At 47.2% G+C, this 18,813-nt stretch overlaps 1 protein-coding gene across 1 annotated transcript in view; it reads left to right on the forward strand.

Moving 5' to 3' along the window:
- LOC134400474 (maestro heat-like repeat family member 5) overlaps positions 1–18,813 on the forward strand; it is a 66,790-nt gene that overhangs the window by 16,825 nt on the left and 31,152 nt on the right. The window contains exons 6-13 of the mRNA XM_063128806.1: positions 2,154–2,273; positions 5,238–5,317; positions 6,377–6,512; positions 8,504–8,599; positions 9,811–9,915; positions 14,135–14,270; positions 16,963–17,081; positions 18,590–18,739. Of these exons, the coding sequence (XP_062984876.1) occupies positions 2,154–2,273; positions 5,238–5,317; positions 6,377–6,512; positions 8,504–8,599; positions 9,811–9,915; positions 14,135–14,270; positions 16,963–17,081; positions 18,590–18,739 (942 nt within the window). The remainder of the gene's footprint in view (positions 1–2,153; positions 2,274–5,237; positions 5,318–6,376; positions 6,513–8,503; positions 8,600–9,810; positions 9,916–14,134; positions 14,271–16,962; positions 17,082–18,589; positions 18,740–18,813) is intronic.

Genomic DNA, 18,813 nt, shown 5'->3' on the forward strand with positions numbered 1-18,813 from the left:
GCTGATCCCATGGCCTGGGGAGGCGTAGCTGGCCTGCGTGTTGGCCTGGGGTGGGGAGTGGGGCCCCCGCACAGCCCTCCAGCCCCTTCATTTGTTCTTTTAATTTGTGAGGGGGTTCATCCCTTGCAGGATGCCCTGGGGGCTATCTACACAGGGGGGGAGCCCTGTGTTGGCTGTGGATCTGCACCCCGTCGGTTAGATGATGTTGGCGCAGGTTCGTAGCCACCGTGGGGATTCCTCACCATGCTGCTATTGGAATTTACCCTGACTTTTTCAAAGGGAGCGATATCATCAGGGCACTTCCTCCGTGTAACGTCGTTCTGCCGTCAATCCGGGGCCGGATCCGGGTGGAAGGCGACCAGTGATTGGTCGCCTTCCACTAAGAAGAGAGCAGGGGCGGCACCAGGACCTGGGGCTTGTCTATACCGCTGTTTACACCGCCGTAAATGCGCATCTTTCCATTTTCGGACAGATGACGCAGCTGCAAATGCAAAGCCATCCGGGGACAAACCCTGGGAAATCCGCTCCAAAGAAATCCGACTTTTTTGTTAGTGGAGGCGGCTCCGAGGCTCTTAAAAATTAAAAAAAAAAACCTAAAAGAAACCATAAAATGGGGGAGGGGAGTAGAGGAGCAGTGCCATTCATCTCCCCCCCCTTTTTTATTTTTAATCATCTAAATCTGCGGAGCTGTGCAGAAACTAAATATAAATAGGTGGACTGGTCAACCTCCATCTGAATATGCTGAGCTCTGCATATTGGGATCTTTAAATAAAAAAGTAGGGGAGGGACAGCCCCGTTGCTTCCCCCCCCAGGAGGAATGGCCTTGTTCCTTTCTCCCCTCCCCCCCCCCCCGGTTTCTTTTTTTTAAAAAAAAAATTCAAGAGGATAAGTTGGGAGGACCAGTCAACCCCCATCTGAAAAATCTCACTTGCCTTCTTTTCTGTGCAACCCCTGGGAAGGAAGGCAAATGCAGGTGGAAGGAGCCTCCCAGCTTCAAAGCGCCTCTGTGTAGCTGGGGGGGGGGCAGGATGGCCACCCAGAAACCCCCACGCTGCCTCCTCAGCATCAGGACTACCCGATGCCACCTCAGGAGAGGGGAAACGCAGGGTTGAGGAGGGGTCGGCACCAACCCAGTGCTGTGAAGGCAGCCCCCAGGAGCACCACCACCACCCCTTTAGGCCCTCCATATTAATTTTTGTGGTGCTTAAATCTGAAGCAGAATTGGAACAATCACAGAGGGACACACACACACACACACACACACACACACACACACACACACACTAGAAGTCCAGGAGATTTGAAATCCAAATTTCATGGCAGGATTTTGTAGCTTTTTGTTTTATAGAAGAGTGGTGTGTGCCTCTGTGTACAAAGCCCTACATGGTTTGGGTCCAGGCTGCCTGCGGGATCGCCTTCTCCCGTACAATCCGCCCCACGCACTCAGGTCCTCTGGGAAGAACTTCCTTCAGCCAGCCACAACTAGGTTGACAGGTATTACCCAGAGGACCTTTTCCTCTGCTGCTCCCAGACTGTGGAACAGCCTGCCAGAGGAGATTTGTCAACTTGACAGTCTTTTAGAATTTAAAAAAGCAATAAAGACTGATCTATTCCGGCAGGCCTATCCAGTGAAATTTTAGAATGTTTTTTAGGATGTTTTAAGGATGTTTTAAAGCTGTTTAATCATGTATGGTATGTTTTTAATCAGTTTTTAATGTGTATTTTATATCATGTTTTTATACTGTTTGTTTTATATTTTGAATGGTTTTAGTTTTTGTAAACCACCCAGGGAGCTTTGGCTATTGGGCGGTGTAAAAATGCAATAAATAATAACAACAATAATAATAATAATAATAATAATAATAATAATAATAATAATATAATTTTTCTCAAATTTTCATGGCAAACCCAAAATGTGGACTCCCAAAGTGAGCGGGTTTCAATGCCCACTGTGAAATCTTGACTTTGGGAAACCAATAGAAGGGAAAAAATTGTGAAATTACGTCTCCTCTCCCGCCATTCCCAGTTAAGGCAAAACTATCTGTCTCCCTCTCTTATATATTCCATGATTTATTCTCTCCTCGCCACCACTGTGTATTACGTGTGTGTGTGTGTGTTCCATCTGAATGTCTTCTAATTTCCCCTCCTTCCAGGATGTGGCAATGAAGAAAGTCTTCATGAGATCTGTGATCATGATCAGCAAAGCACTTCTGCGCACAAAGAGAGAAGACGCCCATATCCCCCATAAATGTGAAATCGCCTTATGCATTACGGTAAGCAAAACGCAAGCGGGCTCCTGGAAAATCAGCCCCAGGTAATACCCAGCAGTCAGCTGAATTGTAAGCTATATGAGGCTCTCTCAAATGCAGGCATGTAGGTGACACTTGCTAGATCACAGCTGAAGTAGTAGAGCAAAAGCAGGGACAGACGCAAGAGTGTAAGAGCAGAGCAGATCTACTGGGGGCATGGCTAGATGAGGGGGGGTGTAGGGGATGATCTCATGATTTTATGATCATGAGATCGTCCCCCTCGTCTACACACGGCGCACAACATCCCAGGAGGAAGAAGACATCATGTCCGCCATTTTGGATTTTTTTTTAAAAGAAAAGGAGCGCATGTGCGCTCAGGCCACACGTACTGCGGTCTGGGGATGATACCGAGGCCACGGGACAAACCGGGAGGAAAGGGTAGGGCGATATCCTGGGGAAAGGGAGGAATCATCCCTCCCTGCTCCTGGGATGCCCTGTGTGTCATGTGGACGCAGAGGGATGGTCCCGGGGCGATCCCCGGGATATCGCCCCGTCTAGCCAGGCCCTGTGGAACAGACAGACTGAGAATCCAGGCCAGACCAAGTTATAGCTGTTATCACCAGTCCAGTTGGGTCAGGAAGCTGAGGGCAGATACCTGTTAGACATCAAGACAAGGGCAGAAGACTGGCGATACCGACACAGAGATTGGGTAGGCAGACTGGCCCATTAGTCGGTGGGGAAATTACGTTTCCCTACCATCGCTTCTCTGTCCCACAATAGGGACGATCAGCTTCCTCTTTCTTCACACAGGGAAGAAAGAGGAAGCAAACGACAACCACATGGCCCATTCAGTGGGCGTTTTTATCCCGCTACTTCTCCTGCACACAGCAGGAAATGGCGGCACGTTTCGCCACAGCTAAAAAAGTTAGATTTTCCGGGTCTTTTTTTGCAATGAGCTAATGAACAGGAAGAGCGGGAGACGCACAGGAGAAGGACGGCATCGAGAAAAGGTCCCTTGAAAATCTGTGAGTGCCCAGTAACGAGCGTGCTATAAAACGCTCATCTGATGGGAGGTGTGAATAGTGTCACAGAGTGATAATAGAGGAGTCAGGCAACACCAAAATTTAGATGAATGTCACAAAGACAATGGAAGGTATCAAGGAGCAAGCCAAGGAGGTCATAGAGGGTGGAACTCAATAGAAGACAACAACGTAAGATCTGTAGTCTGCCCTAGAAATATTTACCCCAGATAATAGGAGTAAGTCCTAGACCAAATGGTATCCTAGCCCCCGTCTATACGACAACGGGATTGCTCCTCATTGAATATAAACCCGAATTTTCATTGATCCGAATTTAGGCAAGACCATTACACTGTAGTGGCAACAGCGATTTATCTCCTGAATTTTTTTTGTAGTGCAGTTATTAATGTCCATATGTGCATATATGTATATACAATGATATGATGATACAGAGGAGAGATGAGGGAAGCTATAAATTTTATATGCGGAGCTCCGCAGATTCATACAAGAGACAAATCGGAGGGTGGGGGGAAAGGAATGAGGCAGCAGAGGAGGATGCAACAGGGGGACTGGACATGTCTCCTGAAACACCTTGTCTTGAAACAGGAATATGCACATTTAGGTTGGGGTAAACAAGCACCTAGAAGAGAAGCATTTGTTTACTTTAGTATATGTTTGTTTAAATGTGTTGCCCATTTCTTGATTTCAATGCACAATGAGCATGCCTGATTTCTCCCTAACATATATGGTGCTAAAGCTGCACACATGGATCTGATCACAATCACACACGAATATGGACTGTTTGTTGAATGGGCACTGAGGTTCTACATTGTCCCAGATTTTTTAAAAAACACAAACACACATGAATGTAACCGTGCTCATACTAGTCCGTGTTGCCAGCTTTACAAGCAAAGTTGAACTGTGTGGTTATTTATTTCAACTGTCAAGTAGATAGTTCCTGTGATAGGCATGCCCCAAGCGGAGAAAGAGAGGATTTTTATCTCTTTCATAGCCGTAATCAGGACAAAAATCACCAATGGGGACTTCTTTTCAGAGCTTCATAAAGAGCTCCATCAAACCTGAACGTTTGCGCTCATATTATCCTCCTCCATATACTTAGCGTTTCAAAGCCTTACATTTCATTCATCTTCACCGCTCTCCCCTTACAGTCTATTGGTTGTCTGCAGGGACACCTCGCCCTGGCACGCCCCCTCCTTTCATCGGCAATGCTGCCCACCTTCAGAACATCGGATTGAGTACGATGGGATAAAAATACACGTAGAGGGTTAAGCGCATTGCTGGAAAAACCATTATTTCCCCGCACTTGGAAACCTCGCAAAGAGGGGGGAAAGAGGCGAGATCACGGCAGGACATTAGACGGCGTCAACTGAGTCCTTTGTATGCAATGCACCGTGACAGCGGGCTATAATGCTGGGATGATGGAGCTCATAGACACACTGGTGTGGGGGAATATCTGTCTCGTGGATTTTAGTACAGTTTATACTAGTGATTTTAAATATTAATAATTTTGCCCCCAGGGGGCTCACAATCTAAGGCAATGAAATTATTTGCAGGGGGGTGAATAAAAGAGCCCAATTGAAATGAAAATGACACGGCTAAACAGAAAAACTCTTTAAAAACAAAAACATAATCTCCATAGCACACCATTGTCAGCTGGTGCCAAAAGCCATCAGAGGGTCCGTGCTTTTTGCAGGCAGCAACCTAGGAAGTGCCAGTTCCTTAAAGACCCAAATTAGGCTGGGTTGTGGGGGAGCAGAGCTCTGCCCCAAGCGGAGGGGCGATGCTCCGCCTCTCCCACGTCAGCACCAACCGTAAATGGTGACCCTTTAACTGGAAAAGGTGCCGCTGAGTGAGATGGACTGGGGGTGGGTTTAGGATAGAATTCCGTCCCAACGAAGGTGTTGATGGTGTCTCTAGAGCTGTGGCATCCTGTGTTTCCCCACAACAGAGAGTTATTGAAGAAGAGCCGCTGGGATCATTCTCCGTTGCTATCCTCCATCAGGCCATGATAACAGTCACCTGCATGACGTATGTACCGGGGATTTGCTTGTTCTCTGTCTCCTTGACCCTCTGGATCGGGCTCCTCTTGCATCCTACAACTAAAAATGCCACTTCCTTACCTATTACTGCCATCATTAGAACATCAGAAGTGCCCTGATGCTGGATCAGACCAAGGATCCATCCAGTCCAGCACTCTGTTCACACAGTGGCCAACCAGCCGTCGGCCAAGGATGAACAAACAAGACATGGTGCAACAGCACCCTCCCACCCATGTTCCCCAGCAACCGGTACACACAGGCTTATTGCCTCGAATACTGGCATCCCCTCGAATACTGGCATACGGGCCTTTTCGGTGATGGCCCCCCAATTATGAAGTGATCTCCCCAATGAGGCTCGCCTGGCGCCAACGTTGTTATCTTTCAGGCGCCAGGTCAAGACTTTTCTCTCCTCCCAGGCATTTAACAGCATTTAACAACACTAAGTTAGTCTTTTAATGGACCCCAGAACTGTTGTTTTTTAAATGGATGCTGTTGTTTTTATACTGTTGTTCTTACGTTTTTGATGGTTTAAAATTTTGTATACCTTTTTAATGTTTACTGTGTTTAACTTTTGTGAACCGCCCAGAGAGCTTTGGCTATGGGGCGGTATATAAATGTAATAAATAAATTAAATAAATATCCCATCATCATCATCCCCTCCAACTGTACCTATTGATTAGGCACGGTACCTATTTTCTCGCCCGCTGTATGGGATATTGGGCATGTATTGAATTGTCCTCAACACTGGGACTTGGTACCAAGCCATATAATTTTGCTATTGTACCACACATTGAAATTCTGAACTGTTAAATACTTTAGGAATGAGGAGCCATGTCAACATGAGAACACACCCACTGCCCAATATATCGGGGGCTCCCTTTTGCATGGCCATTTCCTCCTGGGGTTCTGTTTCCTAGAAAGTTCTTGTCCCTGCCGTCTTAGATCCTGGCTTTATAATTGCTCAGCTGTTGAATCAGCGCTTCTCCCGGGGGGGGGGAGCTTTCCCCCATTAACTCTTTCCCCCTTCCTCTGGTTTCCTTCTCATCAGTTCCTTGAGGCCGTCACTGGACTCGGAGGTGAGGTCTGAGCTAGTGAACAGAAGCGTCAAGAAGGTGTTCTCTCTGCCCGCCTTGAATATGACAAAGCTGAAAGCCGGCAGTCCGATGCATCCGGTCCAAACGCAGGTGACTCAATGTTCCACCTCGAGGGGTCGAATTGGAGCAAAGGGTGGGTGGGGCAGCCTTGAAAGATGGGCAGGTGAAAGGATTTGGGGGAGGCTGAGCTACACTCTGAGGCCCATCAGGGCCCCAGCCACACACCACGGGGACAGGATGATGTCCATCCATACCCTGCTGCTCTGCCTCTGAATTTTCCTTCAGTCCTGAAAGTACATTGCTCTTATTCTGGTCACAGGTTACAGAAAACATTTTCATTCTCTGCAAATGCTGTTCTTCTTTTGGCTTACAAACTCCTTCAACCTCTTCCTCCTCCAGTTTGCCTTTCACCTCTTGGTGCTCCTCCTTCTCCTCTGCGTTCTGCCGGTGCTACATGTCAGACCAAGCCTCTCGCCTGTTATTTCTTTCCTTTCCTCCTGGCGACGGGGAAAGGCTGCAGCTCAGTGGTAGAGCATAGTACACTGCAAGTTCACTCCTGGGCATTTCTAGGGCACGTCGACATGAAGGGTTTGCCCCGGGGTGGCTTCGCAGTAGTGGCACGACAGCTACGTGGAACAGCCGCCATTGCGAAACCATCCGGGGGCAAACCCAGGAAACTCCACTGAAAGAAGTTCAGGCACTTACCCTGACTTCTTTGTCAGCGGAAGCTTGTCACAGCCCATGGCTAGTTGGAGGATGGGTCGCCATAGGCTGGACAGGCAAGGGGGCGGAGATCAGGAGAACCCTGTGCCCCATAGAAAATAATAATCGTTTGGATTACTGCAATGCGTTATACATGGGGCTGCCTTTGAAAACGGTCCGGAAACTTCAGCTGGTACAAAAGAGGGCAGCCCGTTTACTAACAGGGACTGGCCGGTGAGATCACATTACGCCAGTCCTTTTACAACTTCATTGGCTGCCAGTCCAGGTCCGGGCCCGATTCAAAGTTCTGGTATTAACATTCAAAACCCTAAACGGTTTGGGGCCAGGTTATTTGAAGGAACGCCGCCTCCCATATGTACCTGCCCGGAAATTAAGATCATCCACAGGGGTCCTTCTCCGTGAGCCCCTGCCAAAGGAAGTGAGGCAGGTGGCTACCAGGAAGAGGGCCTTCTCCGCTCTGGCACCCCGGCTGTGGAATGAGCTCCCCAGAGAGGTCCACCTGTCGCCTACACTGTACTCCTTTCATCGCCAGCTGAAGACCTTTTTATTCTTTCAGTATTTTAACACTTAATTTTAACTTAAATTTAAATTTTACTGTTTTAACTCTGTATTTTAATTTCATATCAATTTTGCTGCGTGTTTTTTATCCTGGTTGTGCTTTTTATACTGTATTTTGTATTTGTGCTTTCGACCTGTTGGTTGTTTTATTATGGTTTTAATTTTTGTGAACCGCCCAGAGAGCTTCGGCTATTGGGCGGTATAAAAATGTAATAAATAAATAAATAAATTAAAAACCAGGGGGAGGGGAAGGAGAGGAATTCCCCCCGCGCCTTTTCAAAAATCAAAAATAACAAAATGGGGGGAGGAATGGGGCCTGTTCCTCCCCACCTTTTTTATTGTTATTATCTGTATCTGCGTTGCTGCGCAGATACAGATAATAATAAAAAATTTAAAAGGGAGGGGGAGGAATGGGCAGCCAGCCAGAGGTCAGAGGGACGTGAGGTGGTTCGGGCGCCCGGCGCCCCTCTCCTCCTCCTCCTGACTGCCCCTGGCTGCCTCGTTCCCTGCCCCCTCGTTCCTTTCTCCCTCAGTGCCACGGGGAAAGTTCACACTTGCGTTCCTTCCCATGCAGATGCCAGGAAGGAACGCAAGCGCAGGAACCAGGTGCCTTGCAGCACCAAAGCGCCATGGTCAAGATGGGGGCCTCGTTAGGGATGGTTGGGAAAGGCTCCTGTCTGATAGCCAGGCTAGACATGGTGTTAATAGCAGGAATGCAGGCCGCCCCTAGGGACGCCTCCCCAGGTCTTCCACCATGCAGGCTTTGGAATGCTGACTGTTCTTTCCTTCTTTCCTTTCAGGATTATTACCACCAGACTGTCACTGCCTGCCAGAACATGCTCACCGGCTTGGTGTCCGAAACTCCCAGTTTGGAGTCGCTGCAGGATATATTGATAGTATGGGAGCTATCCAGATGTCTGACGGGGAGGAACAGCAGCTCTTATGCGGGACATACTGCTGAAATTATTCCGCATGATACCTCTGTCGCCCTTTTTGCTCCGGGAAGGCTCAAGCGGGGTTTCAGCTGCCCGGGCAATCTTCCATTCAGGCTACTGCGCAGGCTAAGATTGGGGCCTTTTTAACAATAGCCCCACTATCTTCTTTGCCTCAACCACGGTGCCTTTTGTGCGGTGGTCCTTCCTTTGCCGGCCAACCTTTTTTGCAGCCTTTGCATGGGTCAAGTCCAAAATATGAGATAGCAAGAAACATAACGGTGGGCCGAGAGAGAGAGAAAGAAATTGCTTTGAGGATTTATAAATTGCAGCAAGATTCTTTCCCCCATGAAGGCAGTGTCTGTCCCTGGCTGATCACTCCCCCAGCCACTGGGACTCAGAGGTAGACTGCCCCTGAATTTGGAAGTTCCACCCAGAAGCCTTACCCCCCACCCCAGCTCCATGCCACTCCAAAGGGCTCCAGCCACAGGCCACATCCTGGTGCCAAAATGTTTGTTTTCAAGAGATGAGAATCTTACAGGTCCAGCTGGCTAGCTCATGGGATCTGTTCACTTGACTATTGTTATAGATAAATGAAATGCCCCTTGGTATGATCACATACTAAAGGCACACATCTCTTTCCTTTAAAACAGGGGTGAGAAATGTGTGATCCTCCAGATGTTGGACTGCAACTCCCAACTGCCCTAGCCCACATAGCTAATGGTGAGGGATGATGGGCTTTGCAGTCCAATAAGATCTGGAGGCCCATAAATTCCCCCATCCCTGTTTTAAAAGGTGTGTGCTGTATTGCTAACATGGCTATAATTGTAGTGATGTGTAAAAACCAGAACCAGTTGCAACAGTTCTTTTTGGGATATCTGCTCTTTACGATTTGATGTCAAATTATTATTATTATTATTATTATTATTATTATTATTATTATTATTATTATTTCTTACCTGCCTCTCCCTTTGGATCGAGGCAGAGAACAACATTAGTACAACAATACAATATAAATCAAACACATAAAATTAATTAAAAGAGCATATAAAAGGGCATATAATATAAGATGTGTCCTTCCCAGTTCCGGCAGGATCCAAATAGTGGCCCAAGGTTTGTGGGTGTGCAGACCAGGGATAATGCTTTCTCCTCTCATATATATTTTTTTCTCGCAGCACACAAATGGTTGGATTGATTCCCCAAAGATCTATGAACGGGAACGGGCTGTGAGGAGCACGAGACACCTGTTAAAGTTTGTTGCCGAACATCTGAATTTTGATGTGAGTGAACACAGATGAAGGTGACCCGGGCTGGGGATAGATCGGTTCTTCCATCCTTAGAGTGAACTGGAGGAGGGGCAGGAAATCCTGCCCCAAGGTATAGGTCATAAGAGGGTGGGATGATATGTTATAAGAAGCGACTGGTAGCAATGAGTAGCTAAAAGCACAAATCACTTAAGACTAAACACCAGAGCATGATCAAGTCAATTTTCCCCTAAAGTTGGAAGAGGTGCATCATGAAATTCTGCATAATAGAGAGTCATTATAAAATCTCTTTGAATATGCATACAAAATATATTGAAATGAGATGCAATTTGCTCCACATACCCTGGTAGTTCTTGCATTGAGCATGCAGCACACGATTTTCCAGCCCACATATTCCATTGTAAGGTAAACAGATTCCTTCTGAAATAATCCAGTCAGAGCACACTGGATATTCACCTGGAATTGATTCTATCAAGTGTGGACAATTGCCAGAAGTACCCGTGGGTTCCACAATAATATATCTATGCCTCATTTTGAAACCTAAGGAGGGTTTCAAAATTCTGACCCAAGGTATAGGTCATAAGATCATGAGAACCTCCTCTCTGGGTGGGTCAGCCAGCCACCAGTCCGTCTAGTCCAAACGTGGGCAGAAGGGTACCTCTGGGAATCTCCCAAGCAGGGCATTAATGCTGCATATGGCATTACAGGCAGATGTGATATACAATACACGCATGGCCCTTTTAGAGAAGGTGGAGGGGATGGTGGGGACGGGGACTGGATTTACCTGGAATCACTTGGGTGTCTCTTACCGCGCTGCAACAGCCACATCTTCTGTGGGTTTGCTGGACCCTGCTTTGGGAGAGACAGGTAGCGTGACAGTGGCTGGAGTATGGCCTGGTACATCCCTTTCTAGAGAACAGAATCTTGCCACATGATCCTCTATGCCTTTGGAACCTCTAGAACTGACTGTTGCACCATCTGAAGTTTAAGCTAATGCAGAGTGCTTCAGTCTGCCTTCTGGCTGGAACCAGAACTGCACTGGCTTCTTGCATGTTCCCAAGCTCAATTCAAGGTCCTAATATTAACCTTTGAAGCCATTCATGGCATGGCTCCAATGTCTGAACTCCTCCACCAGTTAGGATTATCTGGCAGGAGAAGCCTGCTCTGTGTTAGTTCTGCCAGGCCAGGTGCAGGGCCTTCACAGTTGTGGCCCCAAGAGTTGAGAAGATTCTCCTGGAGGAGGTCCATCTCTGGTCCTCACTCTTGTCCTTTAGGGGGAAATGCATGGCTTATGGATAAGGAAGGTTAGGTTGAAGCAGTGCTTCTCAGATCTGCTGCTGTTATTGATGGCATATGTGCCTTGTAAGACACCCAAGGCTAAAAGTCTTGCATTTTCATCTGGTTCCCTTAAAAAAAATGAAAAATACTGCATCTTGCTATTTTAAGCATCACCTATCTTTGCCAATCAGTAGCAGCCTTCTAGGGTACTGGGACTGTATAGTAAGTAAGACAATTTAGTATATTTCAAGAGTTGGAGTGATTTATGTGGTCTGTCTTTTGGTAAGAGCTCGAGGTTTCTTTCTCACTTGCTGACTAGGCAACCTTGGATTTATCTGCTCATGGTGCCCCAGAGTTGGTGATTAGCCTGCTAATTATCCCTTGAGTACTCACTCTGAATTGCCCCAATGTACCTTTCTGTTCAGTGGTGGGGGAGGAAACTTTATTGACTAAGAACCATAGAATCATAGAATAGCAGAGTTGGAAGGGCCTACAATGCCATCGAGTCCAACCCCCTGCTCAATGCAGGAATCCACCCTAAAGCATCCCTGACAGATGGTTGTCCAGTTGCCTCTTGAAGGCCTCTGGTGTGGGAGAGCCCACAACCTCCCTTGGTAACTGATTCCATTGTCGTACTGCTCTAACAGTCAGGAATTTTTTCCTGTTGTCCAGCTGGACTTCTTCTCATTATTTCCCACCCCCTTTTTTTTGTATAACAAAACTAGAAGACAGATGTCCACTTAAAACAGTATCATATAGAAATAGGGAACTAATGTTAAAATTGATTCATAGATGGTATATCTATGAATCCATCTTGTCACACAGAGGAGGGCCAGGATCTCTTCTCGATCCCCCCAGAGTGCAGGACACAGAATAACGAGCTCAAGTTAAAGGAAGCCAGATTCCAGCTGGACATCAGGAAAAAATTCCTGACTGTTAGAGTAGTACGACAATGGAATCAGTGACCTAGGGAGGTTGTGGGCTCTCCCACCCTAGAGGCCTTCAAGAGGCAGCTGGACAACCATCTGTCAGGGATGCTTTAAGGTGGATTCCTGCATTGAGCAGGGGGTTGGACTCGATGGCTTTGTAGGCCCCTTCCAACTCTGCTATTCTATGATTCTATCACGCCAAGAAAAATATCAATAATGAGTCCAGGGACATCCCCAGAATGTTGGAGGGGTTGCTTGGGAGTTGAGACATATATACATATGTGGTGGACATACCCTAAGGCGAATATTTTTTGGAATATAGTGCTCCAGGAGATTAGTTCAATAACTGGACAATGGGTTCATCCATCTTCTCACCTAGCACTGCTGAATTTATATAAAAGATCGGATATTAAGCTGTTAGACGAGGATTTAGTAATTTACTGGTGGCAAGATAGCTGAGAGCCAAGCCCTGGGAGTATGGCAAAAGGCTCCCTCTTGATAATTGCTATCAAAGGGTTTGGCAGATTGTTCTTTTAAGAAAACTGACAGAAAAAAAGTGCAAGGACAATTAAGCAAGGGCAATTTTGAGAGGGTGTAGAGGAAGCTTATTGACTTTGTGAACAAAGAGGAAGATGGGAGAACACCCCCGTTGGTATTTACAGACATTTGGAGTAGATAAAATGATGGCAACGTTAGAAAATTAACATCCAGTCCAGGAAGAAACTTGCAATTTGTATCTGAATTGATACGGAAGGTTTAGATATATGTGTATGTACAAATGTTGTAAGACTCAACTCTTGTAACCAGAACTACCAAAAATTAATTTTAAAAAACCACTAGAAGATAGAGGATCTTGGCCAAGAAGGAGGGTATTTCTGAACATTCTAGCACAATTTTAAGTGTCTCCTTATTTCTAAGCTCCTCCCCTGAAAGGTGGCCTGGAAATATTTTAAATTAAAATGAAATAAATAGCTCCAGTTTTAATTCCGCTTCCAGCTGTTTGTGAAAAAGCTTCAGCAGGGCGAACAGGCCTCTCCTGAGGCAGAAGCCACTGTAACCTCTAAACCAGTGGTTCCCAAACTTTTTCAGGTAACCGCCCCCTTGGTTCCACAAACCCATGCCCAGTGCCCCCTACCCTACCCTATAAAAATCATTATTCAGAGTAGCGGTTTTCAACTAAGGAAGATAATAACAATAAAATTCAAAACAGTAACAATTAATTGAATATTTATTCAAAACCCAATTGCATTTTTTTAGTTTATTCAATTAAACATAATTGATGAACTTGATCCAGTGATCTCATCTTTTCAGAGTCTGATAGTCATTTAGCAAGAATATTAGATACCACATTGTGTAACCAGGGTAGAGTACCTCACTATTCTGTAAATTCTTAATGTGAAATTCTTGATGAAGTGATACCAGTTTCCCAATGTCTGGTTTAAAGTCACTTAACATGACTCTTAAATCACCACGTTTAGTAATCTGGAGTCGATTTCTTTGCTTGGAGAGAAGTAGGCAGACCACGCTAAAACCACATCCCACCAAATATGATGTTGGAAATGTAACCAGGAGCTTCTGAACCACTCTCCATAGTGCAGGATAGCGATCAGAAATTTCCTTCTGTAACCAAAACTCCTGGTGCGGAAAAGACCACCTCAAGCGCCCCCACTGCCACCCCTCTGCCTCTTAGCGCCCCCCTGCCGCCCCCTTGCCTCTTAACGCCCCCCTATACAATCCCACCGCCTCCAAGGGGGCGATATCGCCCACTTTGGGAACCACTGCTCTAAACGTTTCATGGATTGTTCTGGATTCCACTTCCGCACTGTCAGGAAACCAGCAGGAAAGATGAAGGATGGGTTGTGGAAGTCAGTCGGGCCGCACTCTGTCAAAAAGGAAGTTGCAGGCCGGCCTCTGATGTGTCACTGCAGGTCTCTTGCTCACAAAAAAAGTCACATCCGCCGGCTCTGTGGATCGAAAGCACACCGGACCATTCGAGGGCTGAGATTCCCTCTTTCTCTTCCTTTTAGATGACGCCAGAATTCTTCCTGCTTGGACAGCTGGTGTCGCTACTGGCCCTTCACATTGCTGACCACATGAAGGAGATTGCGCAGGCCTCAGCGGAGGCAATTTACTATCTCCACTACATTATCATAAGCAAAATGGGTGAGCAGCATGCTGGGAAATCTTGATTTTCAGGTCTGTAGAAACTTTAGCTGGTCCAGATTGCTGCGGCCAGACTGTTGACTGGGACTGGTTACAGCAGCCTTCCTCAACCTGGGGCGCTCCAGATGTGTTGGACTGCATCTCCCAGAATGCCCCAGCCAGAGCTGGCTGGGGCATTCTGGGAGTTGTAGTCCAACACATCTGGAGTGCCCCAGGTTGAGGAAGGCTGGGTTACAGGAAGCACGAGACTCCCTTGTTACAGCAGCTTCACCAGCTTCCAGTCTGTTTCCGGGCAGAATTCAAAGTGCTGGAGAGGACCTATAAAGCCCTATATGGCTTGGGACCAGGCTACCTGGAAGGCCACCTTCTCCTATTCAAGCCTGCCCAGTACTTCAGGTCTTCTGGAAGGGCCCTTCTCTCTCAACCGCCACTTTAAGGGGTGGCTTTGGTGGTGATGCGAGACAGGGCCTTTTCGGTACCCGCTCCCAGGCTGTGGAACTCCTTCCCAAGAGAAGCTAGGTTTGATCCCTCTCTGCTGCCCTTCCACCAGCAGGCAAAGACAGCTTTCTTCAAGAAGGCCTTTGGCCTGTAAGTGGGTCTGGTGGTTTGCGTGATGCTTTTGATAATATCTTTCCCTGTTATTCTTACGTAGAATTGCAGATAATACTAGAACCCAACGGGGTCCTCCCATGAAGCTGATTGGTGGGAGATTCAGGACAGATCAAAGGAAATACTTCTTCACGCAGCGCAGAGTTAAACTATGGAATTCACTGCCACAAGATGTAGTGATGGCCACCCATTTGGATGGCTTTAAAAGGGGGTTGGATAAATTCCTGGAGGAGGAGAAGGCTATCCATGGCTACTAGCACTGATGGTTATGTGCTACCTCCAGTATCTGAGGCAGTAGGCCTATACGCACCAGTTGCTGGGGAACATGGGTGGGAGGGTGCTGTTGCACCGTGTCCTGCTTTGTAGTTCCCTGCCCGACAGCTGGTTGGCGACTGTGTGAACAGAGTGCCGGACTAGATGGACCCTCGGTCTGATCCAGCCTCAGGGCACTTCCTATGTTTTTATTGCATTTTTTTTATTGCCCTGTCCTGGACGGGGTTGCACTTTCCCTAAAGGATCGGGTCCGTAGTTTGGGGGTGCTCTTGGATCCAGAACTGTCACTTGAGGCACAGGTGAACTCAGTGGCAAAGAGCACCTTTTATCAGCTTTGGCTGATATACCAACTGCCCTTATCTGGATGGAGATAGGTTAGCTACAACAGTTATCCATGCTCTGATAACCTCTCGTTTGGATTACTGCAATGCCTATTTTTGTTATTTATTGGTTACGTAGCACCGTCAGTATTCATGGCACTTTGCAGAGTAGAAGATGACAGGTCCTTTCCTCGAGGCACTCAACAGCACCATTGGACGCCCAACCTGGAAGACCCCATCAGCAGTGGAGGCTGGTGACTTCGATGTCAGTGGGGCAGTGAATCCACTCTTCATTTCAGTCAGAACTCTAAAGGCGCTAGCTGAGATGTAGAGGACCTTGGAGAGCTCCTTTAAAGTTCTCACTGGTCCTGACTGAAACTCAGAAAGGGCTCACTGCCCCCACTGACGTCAGCCTCCACTGCCTATCAACTCTGAGCCGCAGTTACCGCAATGTCGTCTTCCCATTTTCTTTAAAATTAAAAACCATTTTAGAGATTTTTCCCCCCCCCTACAGGGGTCCAGAGGCATTTTGGGCAGATGAAGGTGGCAGGTGTGACCACCTCTTTGTTCCACAGCGTGCCTAAGTCCTCATCTTTTGAAAAGGTTTCGAACAAGAAAAGTGGAACCACCTGCCACGGTCATGGAGACGGCTGGGATAAGCAGGGCCCTCTTTCTTCTGGTCTAAACTTCTTACAGAGCTTGTCAGGCATGTTTAGGGAAAAGAAAGGGCAAATCCCGCTTGTGCTCAGGAGGGTTCCCAAACCAGTGATCTCTACAGCTTCTCTTAGGGAGCATCTAACAAACAGGTTAGCGATGTTTACTTTCCTTTTTGCAAGTGAGCAATCCAGCCAAAATAATGGCTGAACTGGGCCTCAGCATAACAGTATTATGCTGTTACTAGCTGTACCCGGCATAATATACGCTGTTGTAGCATATCTTAAAGTTTATTAATTAAATATCATCACGGAGGCGTGGGCTGCTTGGAGGCCGCAGATCCAGTGCCGTCTGGCAGACCTGGGGGGCAGGGAGGTCAGGGGGAGGGGGAGCAGGTGTCCCCCTCTCCCCGGGGTTCCTGTCAGCCTTCAGCCGGCCGCCCAGCTCGCATGAGATTAGGCCGGGGCCTGGGTTCGCAGCAGGCGAGCGGCCTCCCGCCAGGCTACCAAGGGCCCCGGCCGTGTCTCGCTCATGCTCTGGACCATGGCGCTGCCCCCTTTGTGGGGGGGGTGGGAGCGAAGAGGCAGAAAAGGGGGTAGGATTACCTTGGAAAGCCCGGAGGAGTTGGGCGAGGGGCTTAGCAACCTGTATCAGCTGACGTTACACATTACTGTTGCTTAGCAACCTATATCAGCTGAAGCCTGTACAGAAACATACCTAAGCGCTTTATATATATAGATAACAGTATTGTGACAGTATCTGGAGTTTGGAGATGGACAAGAATCATAGAATCATAGACTAATGCTGTGTTTCTCCATTGGGATGAAAAAAACCAGCCAAGGATATGGAGAAGAAACCCAAGAATAAGAAAGGGAATATTGTGAAATGGCTCCGAGAAGATTTTTTCATTTCCGGCCCCATGACCTTTTACAACAATATCTCTAAAGTGGCAAAGGTATGGTTCTGGTTTACCAGTTGTTAGACTGTCACAAGTTCATGCTTGCTGGTCTTCCTACCTGTCTTCCTTTGTGCCTGATAAGCTCATCTTTCTCCCTATCAGCACATCACCCCCTCTCCTTGAGCCCTTAGAGCTAAAACATGCATCATTATTATTATTATTATTATTATTATTATTATTATTATTATTGCATTAATATCCCGCCCTTTTTTTCCAAAAAACCAAAGCTGGCGTACATAATCCTCCTCTCCATGTTATCCTCACAACAACAACCCTGTGAGGTAGGTTGAGCTGAGAGTCTGTGACTGGCCCAACGTCACCCAGTGGGTCTCCATGGCCAAGTGGAGACTAGAACTCGGATCTCCTGACTCCCAGTCCAACACTTTAGCCACTACACCACACTGGCTTTATGGCGGCAGGGATGATCCCAAACCCTGCACTTTCATTGCTGCAGGGCGGGGATGGCTGATCTTGACGCTGCAGCAAAAGCACAGGGTTTCCGGCACTGGTCGCATCCCCTGTCCTCTGCCAGGGAAGATGGCGACCAATCGGGGGTCGCCATCCGCCAGCCCATGCGTCCGCTGCAACTCCGGAGCGAGGCTTAGATGGCGGAGGCGCCGTCCTCGCCTCGCTCCGTAGAATAAAATCGGAGTATCACGGTGTCCCTGACATTTTTTCTCCGCAGCTTTGGCTTCAAGCCCCAGGGTGGGTGTACAATTGCTGCTGCATAATTGACAACGCACCACTGCGCACCCACCCCAACGCACTCACCCTGCATATGGCTGAATTTCAAAAATAGTGTTAGAGCCCATGAATAAGGGTCCAGGCCAGATCTACTCACAGGTGCCTACCCAGGCACAACAGACCTGTGGAGCAGGTGTGGCAGCTACATCAGTTGCATGTGTATATTTGCATGTGTACAGATTTTGTATATTTATACAAAAAATAAATTTTGTATATTTGTTTTTAATGTTTACTGTTTTTAACTTTTGTAAACCACCCAGGGAGCTTCGGCTATGGGGCGGTATATAAATGCAATAAATAAATAAATAAATAAATGTGAGGAAACCTAGATTCTCTGCGCAGAGCACACGTGCCAGATCAGAGCAAATGTCTCCTTAGCCTCACTTGTGAAGAAGGCACACTTCACCAAGCCCTAAGCGAAAGAGAGCTTTCCCCAGTTTCCAACAAAAGTACAGAATTAGGGACACGCTTTGGGAGTTGAAGAAGGGTCCTCAGAAACCTTGTCTGTAGCCTATATCTATCTCAGATGTTAATCCCCCTCTCCAGATGTTGGAGGCATAGAAAAGCTGGGCTGCAGACTTGGCATTAAACACTTTGATGGCAGACGGTATAAACATTCCCCCTTTAGTAAAGAAAAAACGTGTTATTGCAGCTGAACTGACTGAAGCTTTGTTAAGTAAGATGTAGAGACATATGGGAAGGGTGTGAAAAAACTGGGAAAACTCTGACAGGCAACCTCTTTCCATTCTTCTTTGTGCCAGGCATTTGGTGAACATCTCTCCAACGCTCACATCACAGAGATTGTGCTCAATGCGATAGACAATGTCACAAACGAAGACAAAGGTTTTTCTCAGGCTGCAGGAGTGCTGCTGAGCTCCTTCCTGGAGGAATGTGGAAAGGACATGGAGGATGTAAGAAACAGCAGGGGCAGGGGGAAGCAGGTTTTCTATGAATGGATGTCAAGGCAGCAATTCCTGGGTTGTTT

This window comes from Elgaria multicarinata, chromosome 6 (assembly GCF_023053635.1).
Source record: "Elgaria multicarinata webbii isolate HBS135686 ecotype San Diego chromosome 6, rElgMul1.1.pri, whole genome shotgun sequence".
In the NCBI taxonomy this organism is placed as follows: domain Eukaryota; kingdom Metazoa; phylum Chordata; class Lepidosauria; order Squamata; family Anguidae; genus Elgaria; species Elgaria multicarinata.